The following is a 27,041-nucleotide window of genomic DNA, read 5'->3' on the forward strand; positions in this document are numbered from 1 at the left end:
AAAAATCCGTGTCGATGCGCGCCCCCGTGCAAAAACACGGGTAAAAACAGCTAGTGGAAAAGGGGTATTACACTCCATGTAAATGGGTAGGACATGCAAATCCTGCCCACTGGCGTATTTCTAATAGGTGCAGTGTGTGCAGTGCACACGGGCCCCCGGGGGTCCCACACCACACACCCTGCACCCATTAATAGAAATACTTACCCTCCGGAGTCCCATCGGCGCAGCAGCAGCGCTGTTGAAATCTCTGGGAAAATGGCGCGCCACCATTTTCCTGATGTTTCGCACATGCACAGTAGGTAAATCACTGGGAAAATGTCCGTCGCACCATTTTCCCGGAGGTCTGTGCATGCGCTGTAGGCTCTGGGACAGTGCTAGGGACCCTAGTGCCCAGAGTCTACACAGCACAGCCGAAGCCTGCACACGGGCCGCCTCCTCTCTAGAAATGCCCCTGATCCTGCCTAATGGGAAATTTGCCACTGGTGAGGTGAGTTGCTTTTTCAATCGATTACACTCTATTTCAATGGCATCTCGACCTTGACTCACCTTGAGACAGATGAGCATTCCCTTAAGGCCAGTACTCACGGCCCGACTGAGGAGAGATGTTCGCTCAGCACACATCTCTCCCGGCGCTCAGCACAGCGCGATGTGTGCTGAGCGTGCGTGGGGAGACGGGGGGGTGCGGCGCTCATTTCACCCAGCGGGTGAAGTGAGCGACCTGCTAATCTAGCACCAGCTATAGCGATGCGCGGGGCTGTGCATCGCTATCGCTGTTAGGGCTACACACGGAGCGATCATGCCTAAAATCTACTCAGATTGCTTAGATTATCACTCCGTGTGTACCCCCCTTTACATTTTCCCACGGGTGTTTTAGGGAATGAGTTGCATGGATGACATAGTTTTCCTTTGCAAGAATGCAAATGCTTCTTGTGTTTTGCAGTATGTATTTCCATTTGGTATACAATATTGGCTAATTCAGTACAGAATATGCATACTAACCACATTGCTATTTTTCTGTAAAGACAAAAATTAAATGAATGTGTGCAAAATAAAAAGTACTAGAAAATGATGGCATTGATCCACCAAACCCCAACTTCTATGTAAAACTATTTACAGTGCTACTGCTGTCTGAAATAAGTTATCACAGTTTATTACTCACTGTGCTATCATGCAAATTGCAAAATCCCAGCCTAGAACACAAGCCCTATGATTTATGTCACGTGACTTATCCGAGAGCCCAAGACCCCTGCCCCCTCCCTCCATCCTCTGCAGACATACTTACTTTGGGCAAATCTAAAGCAACTGTATTTGTAGCAGTAATATTTCAGTGTAAACTACATTAATAAAGTTCATGAGAATTCAAATTGCACCCCCTGGTCGATTTGGTTACTTTCTTTCAATTAAGGATTATTAAACCAGCTAAATGCCCACAAGAAAGATGGTGTTTACAATGCGATCATCAATTCCTCCCCCTATCTCCCTGTGCATAGCAGGATAAAAAAAATCTCTAGACTCAGCTCAGCGGTCATGGCGAAGCTCTGTGTGTTGGCTGCGATACTTGCGGTGTTCATTGCAGTTACCCAAGCAGAGAGGTTTCTGGGCGGGAAGACAGATGCGAATGAGAATGACGACGGGGTGAAACGGGCGCTGAAGTTTGCAGAGAACGAGTTTAACAAACGCAGTAATGATCTGTATATGTGCCGGGTGAATGATGTGCGCCGGGCACAGAGACAGGTGAGTGTAGGCGGCGTCACCCGCACCGTTATCTCTACTGTTTCCGTGGGCAGAAACAGCAAGCGTTCCCCTGCATCACTCATGGTGTGTCCTCATCATGCTGATACTCCGTATTGCTGCGGCCTGGTGACGTACACACGGTCTAACGGGTGGTCTTCAGTATGCCGACTGACGGGATCCCGGCGCACAGTATACCGGCGCCGGGATCCCGACAGCCGGCATACCGACACTTATTCTCCCTCGTGGGGGTCCACGACCCCCCTGGAGAGAGAATAAAATAGCGTAGCGCGCCACCGTGCCCGTAGCGTGGCGAGCCCGCAAGGGGCTCATTTGCGCTCGCCACACTGTCGGTAAGCCGGCGGTCGGGCTCCCGGCGCCGGTATGCTGGTCGCCGGGAGCCTGACCGCCGGCATATCGTAGTGAACCCGGTCTAACCGCACATCTACACTTTCATCTTACATTAGTGGTAAATGTATTAATCTTCGTTATAGGGGAGAAATGGTATGTACGCACACACCTTCTCCCCACTCTCGACCACTACTATTTTAAAGTCGTTGTGCATTAGGTTGACAGTCTTTAGGTCGACATGATCAGTAGATTGACATGGTAAAGGTCAACATGGGGTTGTTTTTAAGAAAAATCTTTTTTATTTTTTATCTTTCTCATACGTCCTAGAGGATGCTGGGGTCCACTTCAGTACCATGGGGTATAGATGGTTCCGCAGGAGCCATGGGCACTTTAAGATTTTTCAAGGGTGTGAACTGGCTCCTCCCTCTATGCCCCTCCTCCAGACCTCAGTTTTAGAAATGTGCCCAGGCAGACTGGATGCACTCCAGAGGAGCTCTACTGAGTTTTTCTGAAAAGACTTATGTTAGGTTTTTTATTTTCAGGGAGAACTGCTGGCAACAGTCTCCCTGCTTCGTGGGACTGAGGGGGCAGAAGTAGGAACCAACGTCCTAAAGCGTTTCATGGCTCTGCTTCTGGCTGACAGGACACCCATTAGCTCCTGAAGGGAACTGAACGCTAGCCGTGCCTAGATGCTCACTCCCACAGCACGCCGTCACCCCCCTCACAGAGCCAGAAGTCAGAAGACAGGTGAGTGTTAGAAGACAGATCTTCAATCAAGAAAGTGACAGCTAAAGGTACCGTGCGGCTGGCGGGAGCGCAGCGCGACATGTTGCCCACACATACACAGGCACTGCAGGGTGTGCGTGGGGGGGGGGGGGGGGTGTGCCCTGGGCAGCATGAAACCCATGGAAACTGGCATAAATAAGGGGCATAAGTTGCTGAGGCACAGTCCTACCCCCGCCAGTATAAAAAATTGCCTCATAAAAGCTGAGGAGAAACACCATTGAAGAGTAGAGCTTCCTCCCCAGTCAGCCAGCACACTGCTCAGCGCCATTTTCTCTCTCTCCTCAGGCTGCAGAGACTACGCTGGTCCTCCACTACTGAACAAGTATCAGGGTGCAAAACAGGGGGGGGGGGGGCACAGTGAATTTGGTGCTATATAATTGTGTGATTATCATTATAAAAGCGCTGCATGTCAGTGGGCATTTTGTGTTCACAGACATTGTTACTGGCCCTGGGTTGTGTACTGGCAAATCCTATCTGTGTCCCTCTGACAGATTTTACTGTGGGTCTGTCCCCTATAAGTCCCGGCGTGTCTGTGGTGTGGTTGTGCATGTCTGTGGCAGGGAACTCTGTGGAGACATGTTAGGGACACACAGGTGTAATATGACACCAAGAGCCTGACTGGGTGAAAGATTACATGATAGTGTGAATCATATCAGTAAGAGGTTGGACTGAATCTCATACAGAAAATGAAAATAATCTGTTGAAGATGTGATTTTTAATAGTTCTGCCTTTCATCCACAGGGACCTTTCTGGGTCACATACAAATTTGTACAAGTAGTACAAACTGATACCGACACGGACTCTGATTCCTGTGTCGACACTAGTGATTCCAGGGGAATAGGTCCTAAGTTAGAAAAAAAGCATTCAAAACATGTTTTCGCTATAAAGGAGGTGTTAGAAGTTACGAAGCCCCCTCTTTTACCACAAGGAGAGGGTTTACTTTAGTAAAGAAGTAATGTCATTTTCCCTCCACCTCAGTTGAACAGTCTCTTGGAGGGAGTCTGATTTAACCTGAAAAGAAATTTCAGATTCCCAAAAGGAATTCAGGCAGCTTACCTTTTTCCAAAAAAGGTGGGAGTCACCCCACATTTTAGACAGGGCCCTGTCATAAAAGAGAAAAGGTGTTTCTCCCTGCGCCTGGAATGGCTTCACTTAAGGAGCCAACAGACCGCAAGTGAGTGAGGTGATCTATTGATGTGGCCAATGGGACACTACTCAGGCCTACCATTGTCTGTGAGTGGGTGAGTAGTGCTATTGAAAAGTGGTCAGAAAACTTGTCATTAGACATTGACACAATAGATGGAGACGAGATACTCCTAACGTTAAGTCATATCAAAGACGCTGCTGCGTACGTACTAGAAACCATGAAATATATTGGTTTCTTGGGATCAAGAACCGCTACCATGGCAGTATCGGCTCGAAGGGCGTTGTGGATTCGCCAGTGGAATGCTGATGCAGATTCCAAAAGAAATATGGAGGCTCTCCCGTATAAAGGTGAGGCCTTGTTTGGTTAAGGGCTGGATGCGTTAGTCTCGGTGGCTACCGCAGGTAAGTCGACATTCTTGCCTTATGCTCCTACACCGGCGAAAAAGACACATCACTCTCACATACAGTCCTTTCGTACAAACAAATATAAAAAGGCCAAAGGTTCCCCCTTTTTTGCAGGTAGGGGAAGGGGAAAAGGAAAGAAATCCGCAGCGTCTCCCGGATCGCAGGAGCAGAAGTCCACCCCTGCTTCTGCCAAATCTGCAGCATAACGCTGGGGCTCCCTTGCGGGAGTCCGCTCGGGTGGGAGCACGTCTGAAACTTTTCAGCCAAATTTGGATTCAATCTGGCCAGGACCAATGGGTCTTACAAATAGTGTCCCATGGGTACAAACTAGAGTTTCAAGACGTCCCACCATGCCGATTTTTCAAATCGACCTTGCCAGCTTCTCTTCCGGGAAGAGAGGCAGTAACAACGGCAATTCAAAAATTATGTCAGGATCAGGTCATTGTCCTGGTAGCCTTGGCACAGTAAGGAGAAGGTTTTTTTTATTCAAGCCTCTTCGTAGTTCCGAAGCCGGATGGCTCGGTCAGACCGATTTTAAACCTGAAAAATCTGAATCTTTACCTGAAAAGGTTCAAGTTCGAATCCCTGAGGGTAGTGATTTCCAGTCTGGAAGAGGGGGACTTCATGGTGTCAGTAGACATAAAAGATGCTTACTTGCATGTTCCCATTTAGCCTATTCATCAAGCTTATCTGAGATTCGCAGTACAGGATTGCCATTACCAGTTTCAGACGTTGCCGTTCAGACTCTCCACGGCACCGAGGGTATTCACCAAGGTGATGGCGGAGATGATGGTCCTTCTTCGTTAAAAAGAAGTCAATAAAATTCCTTATCTGGACGATCTCCTGATAAAAGCGAGATCCAGGGAACAGTTGGTGCAGAACATCGCACTCTCCCTGTCAATACTCCAACAACACGGTTGGATCATGAATTCCAAAGTCGCAGTTGGAACCGACGACAAGATTGTCCTTTTTAGGGATTATTCTGGACACAGAAGTACGGAGAGTATTTCTTCCAGTGGAAAAGGCTATGGAAATCCAGAAAATGGTCAAACAAATATTGAAGCCAACAAGCGTGTCGATCCATCAATGCATTCGGTTGTTGGGGAAAATGGTAGCGGCCTACGAGGCCATACAGTTTGGCCGATTTCATGCCGGAGTATTCCAGTGGGACCTGTTGGACAAGTGGTCCGGATCCCACCTACACATGCACCGGAAAATAATCCTGTCCCCCAAAGCCAGGATTTCGCTCCTGTGGTGGCTACACAGTTCTCACCTACTAGAGGGACGCAGGTTTGGGATTCCCGACTGGGTCCTAATAACCACGGATGCAAGTCTCCGAGGCTGGGGAGCTGTCACACAGGGGGAAAGCTTACAAGGAAAATGGTCAAGTCAGGAAGCTTGCCTTCACATAAACGTTCTGGAATTGAGAGCCATTTACAACGGCCTTCTACAAGCGGTACATCTTCAAGATCCCGTGCAGATCCAGTCGGACAATGTAATAGCAGTCGCGTACATAAACAGGCAAGGCGGAACGAAAAGCAGAGCGGCAATGGCAGAGGTGACAAGGATTCTCCTCTGGGCAGAAAGACATGTTAGAGCTCTGTCAGCAATTTTCATTCCGGGAGTGGACAACTGGAAAGCAGACTTCCTCAGCAGACACGATCTCCATCCAGGAAAGTGGGGCCTCCACCAAGAAGTCTTCGCAGAGGTGACAAGTCTTTGGGGAGTTCCTCAAGTAGACATGATGGCATCTCTTCTAAACAAGAATCTTCAGAGATATTGTTCCAGGTCGAGAGACCCTCAAGCAATAGCAGTGGATGCACTGGTGACCCAGTGGGTGTTTCGGTAGGTATATGTTTTCCCTCCACTTCCACCGATTCCAAAAGTTCTCAAAATAATAAGAACAAGAGTTTGAGCAATCTTCATTGCCCCAGACTTGCCAAGGAGGGCTTGGTATCCAGATCTTCAGGAGTCGCTCATAGAAGATCCTCGGCCTCTTCCTCCTCGAGAGGACCTACTACAGGAGGGGCCGTTTGTGTATCAAGACTTACCGCGGCTACGTTTGACGGCATGGCTGTTGAGCGTCTGATCCTAGCCCGAAAGGGTATTCCCAAGGAAGTCATTCCCACTCTTATTCAGGCCAGGAAAGTAGTAACGTCTAAACATTACCACCATATTTGGAGAAAATGTGTTTTGGTGTGAATCCAAGAAGGCTCCTACGGAAGAGTTTGAGTTGGGACAATTACTCCATTTTCTGCAGGCTGGTGTGGATGCGGGCCTTAGATTGGGGTCAATCAAGGTACAGATTTCGTCCTTATCAGTTTTCTTTTAAAAACAATTGGCCTCCTTTCCAGAAGTTCGTGAAAGGGGTTCTGCACATCCAGCCTCCAGTGGCACCATGGGACCTTAATGTGGTGTTGCAGTTCCTTCAATCAGATTGGTTTGAACCTCTGCAGGAGATAGAATTGAAGTTTCTCACTTGGAAAGTGGTGATGCTTTTGGCCTTGGCATCCACAAGGCGGGTGTCTGAGTTGGGTGCCTTGTCTCACAAGAGCCCTTAACTGATCTTCCATGAAGATAAGGCAGAGTTGAGATCTCGCCAACATTTTCTTCCAAAGGTGGTTTCATCTTTCCACATAAACCAACCTATTGTGGTGCCAGTAGCTACTGACACTTTCTCTGAGTCAAAGTCTCTAGATGTAGTTAGAGCTTTGAAGATTTATGTCGCAAGAACTGCTCGGATACGGAAAACAGAGGCTCTGTTTGTCCTGTATGCTTCCAGCAAGATTGGGTGTCCTGCTCCTAAGCAGACTATTGCGCGCTGGATCAGAGGGACAATTCAGCACACTCATTCTACGGCAGGCTTGCCGGTACCGAAGTCGGTGAAGGCCCATTCTACTAGGAAAGTGGGCTCATCCTGGGCGGCTGCCCGGGGCATCTCGGCTTTACAACTTTGCCGAGCAGCTACTTCGTCAGGGTCAAACACATTTGCTAAATTTTATAAGTTTGACACCTTGGCCGATGAGGACCTTTAAGTTCGGTCAATCGGTACTGCAGGGTCATCCGCACTCTCCCGCCCGTACTGGAGCTTTGGAATAACCCCATGGTACTGAAGTGGACCCCAGTGTCCTCTAGGACGTATGAGAAAATAGGATTTCTCTAACGTCCTAGTGGATGCTGGGGACTCCGTCAGGACCATGGGGAATAGCGGCTCCGCAGGAGACAGGGCACAAAAGCAAGCTTTTAGGATCACATGGTGTGTACTGGCTCCTCCCCCTATGACCCTCCTCCAAGCCTCAGTTAGGTTTTTGTGCCCGTCCGAGAAGGGTGCAATCTAGGTGGCTCTCTTAAAGAGTTGCTTAGAAAAAGTTTTTAGGTTCTTTATTTTCAGTGAGTCCTGCTGGCAACAGGCTCACTGCATCGAGGGACTTAGGGGAGAGAATTTCAACTCACCTGCGTGCAGGATGGATTGGATTCTTAGGCTACTGGACACCATTAGCTTCAGAGGGAGTCGGAACACAGGTCTCGCCCTGGGGTTCGTCCCGGAGCCGCGCCGCCGACCCCCTTGCAGATGCTGAAGATTGAAGAGGTCCGGAACCAGGCGGCAGAAGACTTTTCAGTCTTCCTCAGGTAGCGCACAGCACTGCAGCTGTGCGCCATTGTCTGTCAGCACACTTCCCACAGCGATCACGGAGGGTGCAGGGCGCGGGGGGGGGCGCCCTGGCAGCAATGTAGAATACCTGTATGGCGAAAAATACATCACATATAGCCCTTGAGGCTATATGGATGTATTTAACCCCTGCCAGACTTCACAATCTCCGGAGAAGAAGCCCGCCGAAAAGGGGGCGGGGCCTATTCTCCTCAGCACACAGCGCCATTTTCCCTCACAGAAAGGCTGAGGGGAAGGCTCCCAGGCTCTCCCCTGCACTGCACTACAGAAACAGGGTTAAAACAGAGAGGGGGGGCACTGATTTGGCGATATACATATATATTAAATGCTATATGGGAGGAACACTTATATAAGGGTTGTCCCTGTATAATTATAGCATTTTGGTGTGTGCTGGCAAACTCTCCCTCTGTCTCCCCAAAGGGCTAGTGGGTCCTGTCCTCTATCAGAGCATTCCCTATGTGTGTGCTGTATGTCGGTACGTGTGTGTCGACATGTATGAGGAAAATGTTGGTGAGGAGGCGGAGCAAATTGCCTGTAATGGTGATGTCACTCTCTAGGGAGTCGACACAGGAATGGATGGCTTACTTATGGAATTACGTGGTAATGTCAACACGCTGCAAGTGGGTTGACGACATGAGACGGCCGGCGAACAAATTAGTACCGGTCCAGGCGTCTCAGACACCGTCAGGGGCTTGTAAAAACGCCCATTTACCTCAGTCGGTCGACATAGACCCAGACACGGACACTGATTTCAGTGTCGACGGTGAAGAAACAAACGTATTTTCCTTTAGGGCCACACGTTAAGGGCAATGAAGGAGGTGTTACATATTTCTGATACTCCAAGTACCACAAAGAAGGGTATTATGTGTGAGGTGAAAAAACTACCTGTAGTTTTTCCTGAATCAGATAAATTAAATGAAGTGTGTGATGATGCGTGGGTTTCCCCCGATAGAAAATTATTGGCGGTATACCCTTTCCCGCCAGAAGTTAAGGCGCATTGGGAAACACCCCTCAGGGTGGATAAGGCGCTCACATGCTTATCAGAAAAATATCCTAAAAAGTATACACACACATGCTGGTGTTATACTGTGACCAGCGATCGCCTCAGCCTGGATGTGCAGAGCTGAGGTGGCTTGGTCGGATTCCCTGACTAAAAATATTGATACCCTTGACAGGGACAGTATTTTATTGACTATAGAGCATTTAAAGGATGCATTTCTATATATACGAGATGCGCAGAGGGATATTTGCACTCTGGCATCAAGAGTAAATGCGATGTCCATATCTGCAAGAAGATGTTTATGGACACGACAGTGGTCAGGGGATGCAGATTCCAAACGGCACAAAGATGTATTGCCGTATAAAAGGGGAGGAGTTATTTGGGGTCGGTCCATGGGACCTGGTGGCCACGGCAACTGCTGGAAGATCCACCGTTTTTTACCCTAAGTCACATCTCTGCAGAAAAAGACACCGTCTTTTCAGCCTCAGTCTTTTCGTCCCTATAAGATATCTGCCCAGGGATAGAGGAAAGGGAAGAAGACTGCAGCAGGCAGCCCATTCCCAGTAACAGAAGCCCTCCACCGCTTCTACTAAGTTCTCAGCATGACGCTGGGACCGTACAGGACCCCTGGATCCTACAAGTAGTATCAAAGGGGCACAGATTGGAATGTCGAGGCGTTTCCCCCCTCGCAGGTTCCTGTAGTCTGCTGTACCAATGTCCCCCTCCGACAGGGAGGCAGTATTGAAAACAATTCACAAGCTGTATTCCCAGCAGGTGATAATAAAATTACCCCTCCTACAACAAGGAAAGGGGTATTGTTCCACACTATAGGGTGGTACTGAAGCCAGAAGGCTAGGTGAGACCGATTCTAAATCTGAAAAATTTGAACACTTACAAGGGTTCAAATCCAGATGGAGTCACTCAGAGCAGTGATAGCGAACTGGGAACAAGGGGACTATATGGTGTCCCGGGACATCAGGGATGCTTACCTCCATGTCCCAAAATTTGCTTTTCTCACCAAGGGTACCTCAGGTTCGTGGTACAGAACTGTCACTATCAGTTTCAGACGATGCCGTTGGAGTGTCCAAGGCACCCCGGGTCTTTACCAAGGTAATGACCGAAATGAGGATTCGTCTTCAAAGAAAATGGACGACCTCCTGATAAGAACAAGGTCCAGAGAACAGTTGGAGGTCGGAGTAGCACTATCTCAAGTAGTTCTACGACAGCACGGGTGGATTCTAAATATTCCAAAACCGCAGTTGTTCCGACGACACGTCTGCTGGTCCTAGGGATGATTCTGGACACAGTCCAGGAAAAGGGTGTTTCTCCCAGAGGAGAAAGCCAGGGAGTTATCCGAGCTAATCGGGATCCTCCTAAAACCAGGAAAAGTGTCAGTGCATCATTGCACAAGAGTCCTGGTAAAAAATGGTGGCTTATTACGAAGCGCTTCCATTCGGCAGATTTCACGCAAGAACTCTTCAGTGGGATCTGCTGGACAAATGGTCCGGATCGCATCTTCAGATGCATCAGCGGATAACCCTATATCCAAGGACAAGGGTGTCTCTCCTGTGGTGATTACAGAGTGCTCATCTTCTAGAGGGCCGCAGATTCGGCATTCAGGATTGGATGCTGGTATCCACGGAGGCCAGCCTGAGAGGCTGGGGAGCAGTCACACAGGGAAAAAATTTCCAGGGAGTGTGATCAAGTCTGGAGAATTCTCTCCACATAAATATACTGGAGCTAAGAGCAAATTTGTAATGCTATAAGCTTAGCAAGGCCTCTGCTTCAAGGTCAGCCGGTATTGATCCAGTGGGATAACATCACGGCAGTCGCCCACGTAAACAGATAGGGCGGCACAAGAAGCAGGAGGGCAGTGGTCAAAACTGCAAGGATTTTTCGCTAGACGGAAAATCATGTGATAGCACTGTCAGCAGTGTTCATTCCGGGAGTGGACGACTGGGAAGCAGACTTCCTCAGCAGGCACGACCTCCACCCGGGAGAGTGGGAACTTCATCGGGAAGTTTTCCGCATGATTGTGAACCGTTGGGAAAGACCAAAGGTGGAAATGATGGCGTCCCGCCCGAACAAAAAACGGGACAGGTATTGCGCCAGGTCACGAGACCTTCAGGCGATAGCTGTGGACGTCCTGGTAACACCGTGGGTGTAACAGTCGGTGTATGTGTTCCCTCTTCTGCTTCTCATAACCAAGGTATTGAGAATTATAAGACGTAGAGGAGTAAGAACTATACTCGTGGCTCCGGATTGGCCAAGAGGGACTTGGTACCCGGAACTTCAAGAGATGCTCACAGAGGACTAATGGCCTCGGGAGCTAAGATGGGATTTGCTTTCAACAAGAACCATGTCTGTTCCAAGAGGAACCGTGGCATCTGCCTCTAAGAAAGGACCTGCTCCAGCAGGGACCTTGTCTGTTCCAAGACTTACCGCGACTGCGTTTGACGGCATGGCGGTTGAACGCCGGATCCTAAGGGAAAAGGCATTCCGGAAGAGGTCATACCTACCCTGGTCAAAGCCAGGAAGGAGGTGACCGCACAACGTTATCACCACATGTGGTGAAAATATGTTGCGTGGGTGAGGCCAGGAAGGCCCCACGAAAAAATTTCAACTAGGTCGATTTCTGCACTTCCTGAAAACAGGAGTGTCTATGAGCCTCAAATTGGGGTCCATTAAGGTTCAAGTTTCGGCCCTGTAGATTTTCTTCCAGAAAAAATTGGCTTCAATTCCTGAAGTCCAGACGTTTGTCGAGGGAGTATTGCATATACAGCCCCTTGTGTGCCTCCAGTGGCACCGTGGGATCTCAACGTAGTGTTGGGATTCCTCAAATCATATTGGTTTGAACCGATCAAATCTGTGGATTTGAAATATCTCACATGGAAAGGGACCATGTTGTGGCCCTGGCCTCGGCCAGGCGATTGTCAGAATTGGGGGCTTTGTCTTAAAAAAAGCTCATATTTGTTTTTCCATTCGGACAGGGCAGAACTGCGGACTCGTCCCCAGTTTCTTCCTAAGGTGGTGTCAGCGTTTCGCCTGAAACAACATATTGTGGTGCCTGCGGCTACTAGGGACTTGGAGGACTCCAAGTTGCTAGACGTTGCCGGGGCCCTAAAAAAAATATATATATATATATTTCCAGGACGGCTGGAGTCAGAAAGTCTGACTTGCTGTTTATATTGTATGCACCCCAAAAGATGGGTGCTCCTGCTTCTAAGCAGACTATTGCTCGTTGGATTTGTAGTACAATTCAGCTTGCACAGTCTGTGGCAGGCCTGCCACAGCCAAAATCTGTCAATGCCCATTCCACAAGGAAGGTGGGCTCATCTTGGGCGGATGCCCGAGGGGTCTCGGCTTTAAAATTTTGCCGAGCAGCTACGTGGTCAGGGGGGAACACGTTTGTAAAATTCTACAAATTTGATACCCTGGCTGAGGAGGACCTGGAGTTCTCTCATTCGGTGCTGCAGAGTCACCCGCACTCTCCCGCCCGTTTGGGAGCTTTGGTATAATCCCCATGGTCCTGACGGAGTCCCCAGCATCCACTAGGACGTTAGAGAAAATAAGATTTTACTTACCGATAAATCTATTTCTCGTAGTCCGTAGTGGATGCTGGGCGCCCATCCCAAGTGCGGATTGTCTGCATTACTTGTACATAGTTATTGTTACAAAAATCGGGTTATTATTGTTGTGAGCCATCTTTTTTAGAGGCTACTTCATTGTTATCATACTGTTAACTGGGTTCAGATCACAAGTTGTACGGTGTGATTGGTGTGGCTGGTTTGGGTCTTACCCGGGATTCAAGATCCTTCCTTATTGTGTACGCTCGTCCGGGCACAGTACCTAACTGAGGCTTGGAGGAGGGTCATAGGGGGAGGAGCCAGTACACACCATGTGATCCTAAAAGCTTGCTTTTGTGCCCTGTCTCCTGCGGAGCCGCTATTCCCCATGGTCCTGACGGAGTCCCCAGCATCCACTACGGACTACGAGAAATAGATTTATCGGTAAGTAAAATCTTATTTTTAATACCTACCGATAAATCCTTTCTCTGACGTCCTAGTGGATGCTGGGTACTCCGTAAGGACAGTGGGGAATAGACGGGCTCCGCAGGAGACTGGGCACTCTAAAAGAAAGATTAGGTACTATCTGGTGTGCACTGGCTCCTCCCTCTATGCCCCTCCTCCAGACCTCAGTTAGAATCTGTGCCCGGCTCGAGCTGGTTGCACACTAGGGGCTCTCCTGAGCTTCTAGTAAAGAAAGTATTTGTTAGGTTTTTTATTTTCAGTGAGATCTGCTGGCAACAGACTCACTGCTACGAGGGACTTAGGGGAGAGAAGCGAACCTACCTGCTTGCAGCTAGCTTGGGCTTCTAGGCTACTGGACACCATTAGCTCCAGAGGGATCGAACACAGGCCCAGCCTCGGTCGTCCGGTCCCAGAGCCGTGCCGCCGTCCCCCTTGCAGAGCCAGAAGCAAGAAGACATCCTGGAAATCGGCGGCTGAAGACTCCGGTCTTCATTAAGGTAGCGCACAGCACTGCAGCTGTGCGCCATTGCTCCCTATGCACACCACATACTCCGGTCACTGATGGGTGCAGGGCGCTGGGGGGGGCGCCCTGGGCTGCAATTAGAGTACCTTACATTGGCAAACAGCACATAATATAATCTAAAAAACTATATATGTGCAAAAATCCCCCGCCATAATATAAATAAAAGAGCGGGAGAAGTCCGCCGAGAAGGGGCGGGGCTATCTCCCTCAGCACACTGGCGCCATTTCCTCTTCACAGCTCCGCTGGAAGACAGCTCCCCAGGCTCTCCCCTGCAGTTTCCAGGCTCAAAGGGTAAAAAAGAGAGGGGGGGGCACTAAATTTAGGCGCAAAACTGTATATGTAAAGCAGCTATAGGGAAAAATCACTTTGTGTTAGTGTAAATCCCTGATTATATAGCGCTGTGGTGTGTGCTGGCATACTCTCTCTCGGTCTCCCCAAAGGACTTTGTGGGGTCCTGTCCTCAGTCAGAGCATTCCCTGTGTGTGTGTGCGGTGTGTCGGTACGGCTGTGTCGACATGTTTGAGGACGCTTACGTGGAGGCGGAGCAGGTGCCGATAAGTATGATGTCGCCCCCTGCGGGGCCGACACCTGAGTGGATGGATATGTGGAAGGTATTAACCGACAGTGTCAACTCCTTGCATAAAAGGTTCGATGACGCAGCTTTTGGGACAGCCGGCATCTCAGCCCGCGCCTGCCCAAGCATCTCAAGGGCCATCAGGGGCTCAAAAACGCCCGCTACCTCAGATGGCAGACACAGATGTCGACACGGAGTCTGACTCCAGTGTCGACGAGGATGAGACAAATATACAATCCACAAGGGCCATCCGATGTATGATTACGGCAATGAAAAATGTGTTGCACATTTCTGACATTAACCCGGTTACCACAAAAAAGGGTATTATGTTTGGGGAGAAAAAGCAGCCAGTGACTTTTCCCCCATCTGATGAGTTAAATGAATTGTGTGAAGAAGCGTGGTGTTCCCCAGATAAGAAACTAGTGATTTCTAAACGGTTACTAATGGCGTACCCTTTCCCGCCAACGGATAGGTTACGCTGGGAGACATCCCCTAGGGTGGACAAGGCGCTCACACGCTTATCAAAAAAGGTGGCACTGCCGTCTCAGGATACGGCCGCCTTAAAGGAGCCTGCAGATAGAAAGCAGGTGGCTATCCTGAAGTCTGTGTATACACACTCAGGTACTATACTGAGACCTGCTATTGCTTCAGCATGGATGTGTAGTGCTGCAGCAGCGTGGTCTGATTCCCTGTCAGATAACATTGATTCCCTTGACAGAGATACTATTTTGCTAACTATAGAGCATATTAAAGACGTAGTCTTATATATGAGAGATGCACAGAGGGACATTTGCCGGCTGGCATCTAGAATTAATGCAATGTCCATTTCTGCCAGGAGAGTATTATGGACTCGGCAGTGGACAGGTGATGCTGATTCTAAAAGGCACATGGAAGTTTTGCCTTATAAGGGTGAGGAATTGTTTGGGGACGGTCTCTCGGACCTCGTGTCCACAGCAACAGCTGGGACGTCGACTTTTTTACCTCGGGTCCCCTCACAGCCTAAGATAGCACCGTATTATCAAGTACAGTCCTTTCGGCCTCAGAAAGGCAAGCGGGTCAGAGGCGCGTCCTTTCTGCCCAGAGGCAGGGGTAGAGGGAAAAAGCTGCACCAGACAGCCAGTTCCCAGGAACAAATATCCTCCCCTGCTTCCACTAAGTCCACCGCATGACGCTGGGGCTCCACAGGTGGAGCCAGGTGCGGTGGGGGCCCGTCTCCGGAACTTCAGCGACCAGTGGGTTCGCTCACAGGTGGATCTCTGGGCTCTACAGGTATCTCAGGGATACAAGCTGGAGTTCGAGACGTCTCCCCCTCGCCGTTACCTCAAATCAGCCTTGCCTGCTACTCCCAAGGAAAGGGAGGTAGTACTGGCGGCAATTCACAAGCTGTACCTCCAGCAGGTGATAATCAAAGTTCCTCTCCTTCAACAGGGACGAGGTTACTATTCCACAATGTTTGTGATACCGAAACCAGACGGTTCGGTGAGACCCATTCTAAAATTGAAATCCTTGAACACTTATATAAGGAAGTTCAATTTCAAAATAGAATCGCTCAGGGCGGTTATTGCAAGCCTGGAAGAGGGGGATATTATGGTGTCACTGGACATCATGGATGCTTACTTTCATGTCCCCATTTACCCACCTCACCAGGAGTACCTCCAGGGTTGTGGTACAGAACTGCCATTACCAATTCCAGACGTTGCCGTTTGGTCTGTCCACGGCACCGAGGGTGTGTTCCAAGGTAATGGCCAAAATGATGATACTCCTTCGAAAGAAGGGAGTTATAATTATCCCGTACTTGGACGATCTCCTTATAAAGGCGAGGTCCAAGGAGCAGTCGTTGATCGGAGTAGCACTATCTCAGGAAGTGCTACAACAGCACGGCTGGATTCTGAATATCCCAAAGTCGCAGCGGGTTCCTACGACGCGTCTGCTGATATTGGGCATGTTTCTGGACACAGAACAGAAGAAGGTGTTTCTCCCGGAGGAGAAGGCCAAGGAGTTGTCATCTCTGGTCAGAGACCTCCTGAAACCAAAACAGGTGTCGGTGCATCATTGCACGCGAGTCCTGGAAAACATGGTAGCTTCTTACGAAGCAATTCCCTTCGGCAGGTTCCATGCAAGGAATTTTCAGTGGGACCTGTTAGACAAGTGAGGATCGCATCTTCAGATGCATCGGCTGATCACCCTGTCCCCGAGGGCCAGGGTGTCTCTGCTGTGGTGGCTGCAGAGTGCTCATCTTCTCGAGGGCCGCAGATTCGGCATTCAGGACTGGGTCCTGGTGACCACGGATGCAAGCCTCCGAGGTTGGGGAGCAGTCACTCAGGGAAGAAACTTCCAAGGACAACGGTCGAGTCAGGAGACTTCCCTACACATAAATATTCTGGACCTAAGGGCCATTTGCAATGCCCTCAGTCAAGCAGAATCCCTGCTTCAAAACCAGCCGGTGCTGATTCAGTCAGGCATCACGGCTGTCGCCCATGTAAACCGACAAGGCGGCACAAGAAGCAGGATGGCGTTGGCAGTAGCCACAAGGATTCTCCGATGGGCGGAGTATCACGTGCTAACACTGTCAGCAGTGTTCATTCCGGGTGTGGAAAACTAGGAGGCAGACTTCCTCAGCAGGCACGACCTCCACCCGGGAGAGTGGGGACTTCATCCAGAAGTCTTCACGCAGATTGTGAACCGTTGGGAACGGCCACAGGTGGACATGATGGCGTCCCGCCTCAACAAAAAGCTAAAAAAGTATTTGCGCCAGGTCAAGAGACCCTCAGGCGATAGCTGTGGACGCACTAGTGACACCGTGGGTGTACCAGTCGGTTTATGTGTTCCCTCCTCTTCCTCTCATACCCAAGGTACTGAGGATAGTAAGTAAGAGAGGAGTAAGAACTATACTCGTAGTTCCGGATTGGCCAAGAAGAACTTGGTACCCAGAACTACAAGAAATGATCTCTGAGGACCCATGGCCTCTGTCTCTCAGACAGGACCTGCTACTGCAGGGGCCCTGTCTGTTCCAAGACTTACCGCGGCTGCGTTTGAAGGCTTGGCGGTTGAATGCCGGATCCTAACGGAAAAGGGCGTTCCAGATGAAGTGATTCCTACGCTGTTAAAGGCTAGGAAAGACGCTGCCTGAAGTTCAGACGTTGTTAAGGGAGTGCTGTATATTCAGCCCCCTTTTGTGCCTCCTGTAGCACCTTGGGATCTCAACGTAGTGTTGGATTTCCTAAAATCACATTGTTTTGAGCCACTTCAGACCGTGGAGTTGAAGTATCTCACGTGGAAAGTGGTCATGTTTTTGGCCTTGGCTGCGGCTAGGCGTGTGTCAGAATTGGCGGCTTTGTCATGTAAAAGCCCTTATCTGATCTTCCATATGGACAGGGCAGATTTGAGGATTCGTCCCCAATTTCTCCCTATGGTGGTATCAGCGTTTCATTTGAACCAACCTATTGTGGTGCCTGCGGCTACTCGGGACTTAGAGGATTCCAAGTTGCAGGACGTAGTCGGGGCCCTGTAAATCTATGTTTCCAGGACGGCTAGAGTCCGAAATACTGACTCGCTGTTTATCCTGCATGCACCCAACAAGCTGGGTGCTCCTGCTTCTAAGCAGACTATTGCTCGCTGGATCTGTAGCACGATTCAACTTGCACATTCTGCGGCTGGACTGCCGCATCCTAAATCAGTAAAAGCCCATTCCACGAGGAAGGGGGCTCTTCTTGGGCGGCTGCCCAAGGGGTCTCGGCATTACAACTTTGCCGAGCTGCTACCTGGTCGGGGTCAAACACGTTTGCAAAATTCTACAAGTTTGATACCCTGGCTGAGGAGGACCTTGAGTTTGCTCATGCGGTGCTGCAGAGTCATCCGCACTCTCCCGCCCGTTTGGGAGCTTTGGTATAATCCCCATGGTCCTTTACGGAGTACCCAGCATCCACTAGGACGTCAGAGAAAATAAGAATTTACTCACCGGTAATTCTATTTCTAGTAGTCCGTAGTGGATGCTGGAAACCCGTCCCAAGTGCTTAACTGAAGGGTTATTGTTATGAGCCATCTATTCAGTTAGGCTCAGTTGTTATTCATGCTGTTAACTGGGTATAGTTATCACGAGTTGTACGGTGTGATTGGTGTGGCTGGTATGAGTCTTACCCTGGATTCCAAATCCTTTCCTTGTAGTGTCAGCTCTTCCGGGCACAGTTTCCCTAACTGAGGTCTGGAGGAGGGTCATAGAGGGAGGAGCCAGTGCACACCAGATAGTACCTAATCTTTCTTTTAGAGTGCCCAGTCTCCTGCGGAGCCCGTCTATTCCCCATGGTCCTTACGGAGTACCCAGTATCCACTACGGACTACGAGAAATAGAATTACCGGTGAGTCAATTCTTATTTTTCTCCTAGTCCGTAGAGGATGCTGGGCACCCGACCCAGTGAGTACTTTACCTGCAGTTTGTTACACAAGTTGTTTCATTTGGTTGCAGCATGTTGCTGTAAATGGTTAATGCTTGTTGGCGTGTGTCATGTTGAATGCCATGTTGTGCGGCATGGTTGAGGTGTGAGCTGGTATGAATCTCACCATTAGTATAAAAGTAAATCCTTTCCTCGAAATGTCCGTCTCCCTGGGCACAGTTCTTATAACTGAGGTCTGGAGGAGGGGCATAGAGGGAGGAGCCAGTTCACACCCTTGAAAAGTCTTAAAGTGCCTATGGCTCCTGTGGAACCATCTATACCCCATGGTACTGAAGTGGACCCCAGCATCCTCTACGGACTAGGAGAAAAGGATTTACCGGTAGGTATTAAAATCCTATTTCTCTTACGTCCTAGAGGATGCTGGGGACTCCGTAAGGACCATGGGGTATAGACGGGCTCCGCAGGAGACATGGGCACCTAAAAGAACTTTCTAGTATGGTGTGCACTGGCTCCTCCCTCTATGCCCCTTCTCCAGAGGTCTGTCTATTCCCCATGGTCCTTACGGAGTTCCCTTCTCCAGACCTCAGTTAGATCTTGTGCCCAGAGGAGATAGGGTGTATTACAGGGAGCTCTGGTGAGTTTTCTGTAAAAATAATTTTGTTAGGTTTTTTATTTTCAGGGAGCTCTGCTGGCAACAGACTCCCTGTATCGTGGGACTGAGGAGAGAAGCAGACCCACTTCTTAAGAGTTTAAGGGCTCTGCTTCTTAGGCTACTGGACACCATTAGCTCCAGAGGGAGTCGGAACACAGGTCTCACCCTGGGGTTCGTCCCGGAGCTGCGCCGCCATCCTCCTCACAGATGCCGGAGAAAAGAAGCCGGGTGAGTATAAAAGACATATGAAGACGTCAGACGGCAGAAGACTTCAGATCTTCATGAGGAACGCTCGCAGCAGGAAGCTGCGCGCCATTGCTCCCACACTTACACACACACACTGGGCACTGATGGGTGCAGGGCGCAAGGGGGGCGCCCTGGGCAGCAATAAACCTCGTTTTGGGCATTAAAGCATGTAGTTAGGGTGCGGAGGCAGTAAACTACAGATCCCCGACATTTTTTTTCATATTTACGAGCGGGACCGAAGCTTGCCGCGCGAGGGGGCGGAGCTTTATACCTCAGCACTAACCAGCGCCATTTTCTCCACAGAGGCTGCAGAGAACGCTGGCTCCCCGGACTCTCCCCTGCTGAACATCAGAGGGCTGAAAAAAAGAGAGGGGGGCACATATTTGGCGCAGTGAGTGGGGGAAATCTATATATATATATATATATATATATATATATTTCTCTGACGTCCTAGTGGATGCTGGGAACTTCGTAAGGACCATGGGGAATAGACGGGCTCCGCAGGAGACTGGGCACTTTAAAGAAAAGATTAGGTACTGTCTGGTGTGCACTGGCTCCTCCCTCTATGCCCCTCCTCCAGACCTCAGTTAGAATCTGTGCCCGGCCAGAGCTGGGTGCTCCTAGTGGGCTCTCCTGAGCTTAATAGTAAAGAAAGTATTTATTAGGTTTTTTATTTTCAGTGAGCTTCTGCTGGCAACAGACTCACTGCTACGTGGGACTAAGGGGAGAGAAGCAAACCTACCTGCTTGCAGCTAGCTTGTGCTTCTTAGGCTACTGGACATTAGCTCCAGAGGGTTCGAACACAGGCACCTGTCCTCGATCGTCCGTTCCCGGAGACGCGCCACCGTCCCCCTCGCAGAGCCAGAAGAACAGAAGCTTGAAGACGACGAAATCGGCGGCAGAAGACTCCTGTCTTCATTTAAGGTAGCGCACAGCACTGCAGCTGTGCGCCATTGCTCCCAGCACACTTACACACTCCGGTCACTGTAGGGTGCAGGGCGCTGGGGGGGGGCGCCCTGGGCAGCAATTGAAGTACCTTTTGGCAATAAAAATACATATATACAGTCTGGCACTGTATATATGTAAAAACCCCCGCCATTTTTTCACAGAAAGCGGGACAGAAGCCTGCCGCTGAGGGGGCGGGGCCTTCTTCCTCAGCACACCAGCGCCATTTTCTATTCACAGCTCAGCTGGAAAGAAGCTCCCCAGGCTCTCCCCTGCAGTATCCAGATACACAAAGGGGTATATTCAATTAGCAGTGATAACGGACTTTTCACGTGAAAAGTCCGGTTTTCGGGTGAAAAAACAGACTTTTCACGTGAAACGCAATTACAGCCTATTCAATTATCCTGGAAAATTTATCGTTGATCATTTTTTCACTAATTTCACTTCACCTTCTCTGAAGCAGGTGAAAAGTTGGGAAAAGTCACTATTTTAAGGTAAAAATGTTTGGATATGATACAGAACTCCTGGGACACCCCCCTTAATTACTAATTAGGCACGTTGAAGTTTTTAATTATTTTTAATTGGTCAATAATGACATGTCATTTTTGGGGTGAAAAAGTAAAAAGTGATGGAAATTGGGGTTCAAGGTATGGGACAGGTATATTGGGGTGCTTTATGAGTGGGACAGCTGTTTTTTAGGCTTGCAGATGGGAGTAATCGGTCTGTTTCCACTTTTTTTTAAAGTACCCTAAAATGACCCAAATATATACTTATACCCATTTTCATGTACCCCAAATTTAATGAGAGCATTTATTTTGCTCAAAAAAACTTGCTTTCTATAATTTTTTTGCATTTTAAAAAAAATGCATATAACAGCCATTTCACACAATTTAAGTCCCCAAAAACTCTCTAATGTAATCTCTAACACACTTCTCTTCTGTTTTCCTATGTTAGTTTAGCATTTTTTGGGGTACAGGCTGATTTCCCCATTTTCACCTGCACTTTTCACTGCAAGAATTTTCACGTGAAACCCGGTCGGAATTGAATAGGTCGAAAAACGGAGCGTTTTCGCGGCAATTTTCGGCCGATTGCCGCGAATTTGCGGATAATTGAATACCCCACTAAGGGTGAAAAGAGGGGGGGTCACATAAATTTAGGCACAAATTTGTATATACAGCAGCTACTGGGTAAACACTGAGTTGTAGTGTAATCCCTGGGTTATATAGCGCTGGGGTGTGTGCTGGCATACTCTCTCTCTGTCTCTCCAAAGGGCCTTGTGGGGGAACGGTCTTCAAATAGAGCATCCCCTGTGTGTGTGGTGTGTCGGTACGCGTGTGTCGACATGTCTGAGGTAAAAGGCTCCCCTAAGGAGGAGATAGAGAAAATATGTGTGTGAGAGGGTGTTTCCGTCGACAACGCCGACACCTGTTTGGATATGTGTAAGTGCTGAGGTGAATTTATTGCACAAAAGATTAGAGAACAGACAGGAAATCTACCCATGTCTGTCCCTATGTCGCAGAGACCTTCAGAGTCTCACAATGATCACTATCCAAAATAATACACACTGATATCGACACGGAGTTTGACTCCAGTGTCGACTACGATATTGCAAAGTTACAGGCAAAATGGCTGAAAGGTATTCAATATATGATTATTGTAATAAAAGATTATTTGCATATCATTGATGACTCATGTCCCTGACACAAGGGTACACATGTTTAAGGGGAAGAAAGCTGAGGTAAATTTCCCTCCTCTCATGAGGAAAAAGGGCGGGAATCTCCAGACAAGAAACTGCAGCTTCCCACAAGGAATTCTCAGGCAGTATCCTTTCCCCACTAGGGCCAGGATGTGATGGGAATCTTCCCCTAGGGTGTCAGTAGTTGCTGAACAGCGTATCACTTTCTCTGGAAGTGTAACGGCAACACGGCTGGATTCTATATATTCCAAAGTCGCAGTGGGTTCTTACAGCTCATCTGCTTCTCCTAGGCATGATCCTAGACACAGACCAGAAAAGGGTTATCTCCCGATAGAGAGAGCTCAGGAGCTCGTGACACTGGTCAGGAATCTATTAAAACCAAAACAGGGGTCAGTGCATCACTGCACTCGAGTCCTGGGAAGGAGGGTGGCCTCATACGAGGCCATTCCCTTCGGCAGGTTCCATACGAGGTCCTTCCAATGGGACTTACTGGACAAATGGTCCGGATCACATCTTTAGATGCATCGGGTAATCACCCTGTCCCCCAGGGTCAGGGTGTCTCTTCTGTGGTGGCTGCAGAGTGCTCATCTTCTCGAGGGCCGCAGGTTCGGCATACAGGACTGGGTCCTGGTGACCACGGATGCAAGCCTCCGCGGATGGGGGGCAGTCACTCAGGGAAGAAACTTCCAAGGGCTGTGGACAAGTCAGGAGACTTGTCTGCACATAAATATACTGGAACAAAGGGCCATATAAAACGCCCTGAGTCAAGCGGAGCCCCTGCTTTGAGACCAACCAGTGCTGATTCAGTCAGACAACATCACGGCGGTCGCCCATGTAAACCACCAGGGCGGCACAAGAAGCAGGGTGGCAATGGCGGAAGCCACAAAGATTCTTCGTTGGGCGGAGAATCACGTGCAAGCACTGTCAGCAGTGTTCATTCCGGGAGTGGACAACTGGGAAGCAGATTTCCTCAGCAGACACGACCTCCACCCGGGAGAGTGGGGACTTCATCAAGAAGTCTTCACACAGATTGCAAATCGATGGGAACTGCCACAGGTGGACATGATGGCGTCCCGCCTAAACAAAAAGCTAAAAAGATATTGCGCCAGGTCAAGGGACCCTCAGGCGATAGCTGTGGACGCGCTAGTGACACCGTGGGTGTTCCAGTCGGTATATGTGTTTCCTCCTCTGCTTCTCATACCAAAGGTGCTGAGAATTGTAAGAAAAAGAGGAGTGAGAACAATACTCATTGTTCCGGATTGGCCAAGAAGGACTTGGTACCCGGAACTGCAAGAAATGCGCACAGAGGACCCATGGCCTCTGCCTCTCAGACAGGACCTGCTGCAACAAGGGCCCTGTCTGTTCCAAGACTTACCGCGGCTGCGTTTGAAGGCATGGCGGTTGAACGCCGGATCCTAGCGGTAAAAGGCATTCCGGATGAAGTTATTCCTACGCTGATAAAGGCTATGAAGGACGTGACAGCAAAGCATTATTACCGTATATGGCGAAAATATGTTGCTTGGTGTGAGGCCAGGACGGCCCCTACGGAGGAATTCCAGCTGGGTCGATTCCTGCACTTCCTACAGTCAGGAGTGTCTATGGGCCTAAAATTAGGGTCCATAAGGGTCCAGATTTCGGCCCTATCCATTTTCTTTCAAAAAGAACTGGCTTCACTGCCTGAGGTTCAGACGTTTGTTAAGGGAGTGCTGCATATTCAGCCCCCTTTTGTGCCACCAGTGGCACCCTGGGATCTTAACGTTGTGTTGGATTTCCTGAAATCCCACTGGTTTGAGCCACTTAAGACCGTGGAACTAAAGTCTCTCACGTGGAAAGTGGTCATGCTGTTGGCCTTAGCATCGGCTAGGTGTGTGTCGGAATTGACGGCTTTGTCATGTAAAAGCCCATATCTGATCTTCCATATGGACAGGGCAGAATTGAGGACTCGTCCCCAATTTCTCCCAAAGGTGGTATCATCGTTTCATTTGAACTAACCTATTGTGGTGCCTGCGGCTACTCGGGACTTGGAGGACTTCAAGTTGCTGGACGTAGTCAGGGCTTTGAAAATATATGTTTCCAGAACGGCTGGAGTCAGGAAGACTGACTCGCTGTTTATCCTGCATGCACCCAACAAGCTGGGTGCTCCTGCTTCAAAGCAAACTATTGCTCGCTGGATCTGTAGCACGATTCAGCTGGCTCATTCTGCGGCTGGATTGCCGCATCCAAAATCAGTAAAAGCCCATTCCACAAGGAAGGTGGGCTCTTCTTGGGCGGCTGCCCGAGGGGTCTCGGCTTTACAGCTTTGCCGAGCGGCTACTTGGTCGGGTTCAAACACCTTTGCAAAGTTCTACAAGTTTGATACCCTGGCTGAGGAGGACCTTGTGTTTGCTCATTCGGTGCTGCAGAGTCATCCGCACTCTCCCGCCCGTTTGGGAGCTTTGGTATAATCCCCATGGTCCTTACGGAGTTCCCAGCATCCACTAGGACGTCAGAGAAAATAAGAATTTACTCACCGGTAATTCTATTTCTCGTAGTCCGTAGTGGATGCTGGGCGCCCGTCCCAAGTGCGGACTTTCTGCAATACGTGTATATAGTTATTGCTTAAATAAGGGTTATTGTTATGAGCCATCCGTTGAGTGAGGCTCAGTTGTTGTTCATACTGTTAACTGGGTAAGGTTATCACAAGTTGTACGGTGTGATTGGTGTGGCTGGTATGAGTCTTACCCTGGATTCCAAATATCCTTTCCTTGTAATGTCAGCTCTTCCGGGCACAGTTTCCCTAACTGAGGTCTGGAGGAGGGGCATAGAGGGAGGAGCCAGTGCACACCAGATAGTACCTAATCTTTTCTTAAGAGTGCTTAGTCTCCTGCGGAGCCCGTCTATTCCCCATGGTCCTTACGGAGTTCCCAGCATCCACTACGGACTACGAGAAATAGAATTACCGGTGAGTAAATTCTTACACTGGCAAACTGATCAACATTCGATATAAGCTTCATTGCAGGTTAAGCCATGTTGTCTATATGCTCCTATGCCCATGTGGTCTGGCATACGTTGGGATGACGACCTGCACTTTTAGAGAACGGATGGCAAACCACAGGAGTTCGATTCATCAAGCAATTACATCTGGTACATCTGATAAACCGGTTGCACAGCACTTCCTTAAAGCGGGACATCAGGGTTCAGCACTTAGATGCCGCATGATTGATTGGGTGCCGGAACCCGAGAGGGGTGGAGACCGTGCTCTCATTCTGAGGAAATTGGAGGCGAGATGGATTTTCAAACTAGGAACTCTAGCCCCTAACGGGCTTAATGAGAACAATCATCTGGGGATTTTCCTTAGATAATGGACATGTTTTTTGTCCTTTAAGACCAGTGCACTGTATAGTGTTAATTATGTATATTTCTTATATATGCATATTTTTAATAGGTGTTGATATATGTATGTGTTCTAGACGTATACACATATTTATGTGTGTTTATGTATTTGTGTGTTTTGTTGTTCGTCATGATTGATTGTCGGCCGCACCTTACTGGCTCCTTACTGCCCACATCTTTTTAAACTGAGCAACCATAATTGGTCACCTATAAACCATAGTGATTAGGTGATTAGTCTTTAGTCCAGTATTTAAATAAAAAAAATTTTTTGCTCGAATATGAGCATCCATCCCATAGTGCTATGGCCATGTTGTTGTATATTATGGGCTGTATAGGTTGTGGATTTCCCTGTCTGCATCTAGGACTTTCTTGGAGGCATTTGACAGGTTGCCTGGCAACCACATGTAAATGTCACCACTTCCCACTGTATAATCAATGCGGTGTGACGCTTGGAAGGTTGCCTAGCAACTATTCATTTACATCACTTCCGCCCAGGTGGTCATTGGCAGACTGTGGAGTGGCGCTCGGAGGTTGCTTGGCAACCAACCCGATACGTCATCTCCGTTCAGGCTCTCATTGGCGGCTGGCGGACAGGGGACGGCCCCGTGGTGGTTGCTAGGCAACCACTACGAGATGTGAGGTTCGCCCGTGATGTTTGTCCGTCCAGGCACGCCGAGTGTGGGGTGAAATACGTAAGGCTCCCCTATTCGTGGTAATATATTTAATACTGGTGACATTAATAGAAAAGGGAGACGTTTGCATTAGCACTTTTTTGCACTATTACCATGGTTGTTCTTGTATAGAGTGATGAATACAATGGGCTAACTCCGCCCACATAATGACGCAATTTTGGCGCGTTTTTTTGAATGGTGGGTATATAGGGAGCCGTTGAGGCATGGTCATTTAGGCTGCTGGTGTTCTAATTGTGATGTGACAGCTCTCTGAGGTTCTTTGTGTCCCCTGATGACGGTCTGGATATGGCCGAAAACGTTTGGGCTTTATACAATCATATTGGACTGTAACAAACAGTCATGCTGTGCTGTCTGGAGAAATAAAATTCCGTTTTGATATTCAAATTAATGAAAGGACTGGTGAGTGCTCCATTTGTCTCTTTCTATATTTGGATCTCCTGGAGGGGATCCGTGGATGACACCCCAGCTGCTGCATTGAGGATTTAAACGTGAGTGCGACCTTCCTTTTATATATATATTTATATATATATATATATATATATATATATATATATATATATATATATATATATATATATATATATATATATATATATTGTAACACTGTAGGGGTGCAAGGTGCCTTTTCCTGGGGAATATGGCAGCACGCAGCAGCTGAGGAACAACACAAGTCCAGTTTCTGGTACAACTGACCCCGGCCAGTTTTATTGAAACAGAAAATAAAACAAACCCCAAAATAAAAATACCTTGCCTGTCCGGCACTAACTAAACATAAGATGTTCCTAACTGTCACTAAACAAAACACAGAGTTCTTCAGTACATACTGTATA

At 48.8% G+C, this 27,041-nt stretch overlaps 1 protein-coding gene across 1 annotated transcript in view; it reads left to right on the forward strand.

The window, feature by feature from the left end:
• The first annotated feature begins 1,473 nt into the window (after positions 1-1,473).
• The window catches only part of LOC134909762 (cystatin-like), a 52,706-nt gene continuing 27,138 nt past the window's right edge, over positions 1,474-27,041 (forward strand). Inside the window, exon 1 of the mRNA XM_063917009.1 lies at positions 1,474-1,734. Within this exon, the coding sequence (XP_063773079.1) occupies positions 1,528-1,734 (207 nt within the window). The 5' untranslated portion in view covers positions 1,474-1,527. The remainder of the gene's footprint in view (positions 1,735-27,041) is intronic.

The sequence above is a fragment of the Pseudophryne corroboree genome, chromosome 4 (genome assembly GCF_028390025.1).
Source record: "Pseudophryne corroboree isolate aPseCor3 chromosome 4, aPseCor3.hap2, whole genome shotgun sequence".
Classification (NCBI taxonomy): domain Eukaryota; kingdom Metazoa; phylum Chordata; class Amphibia; order Anura; family Myobatrachidae; genus Pseudophryne; species Pseudophryne corroboree.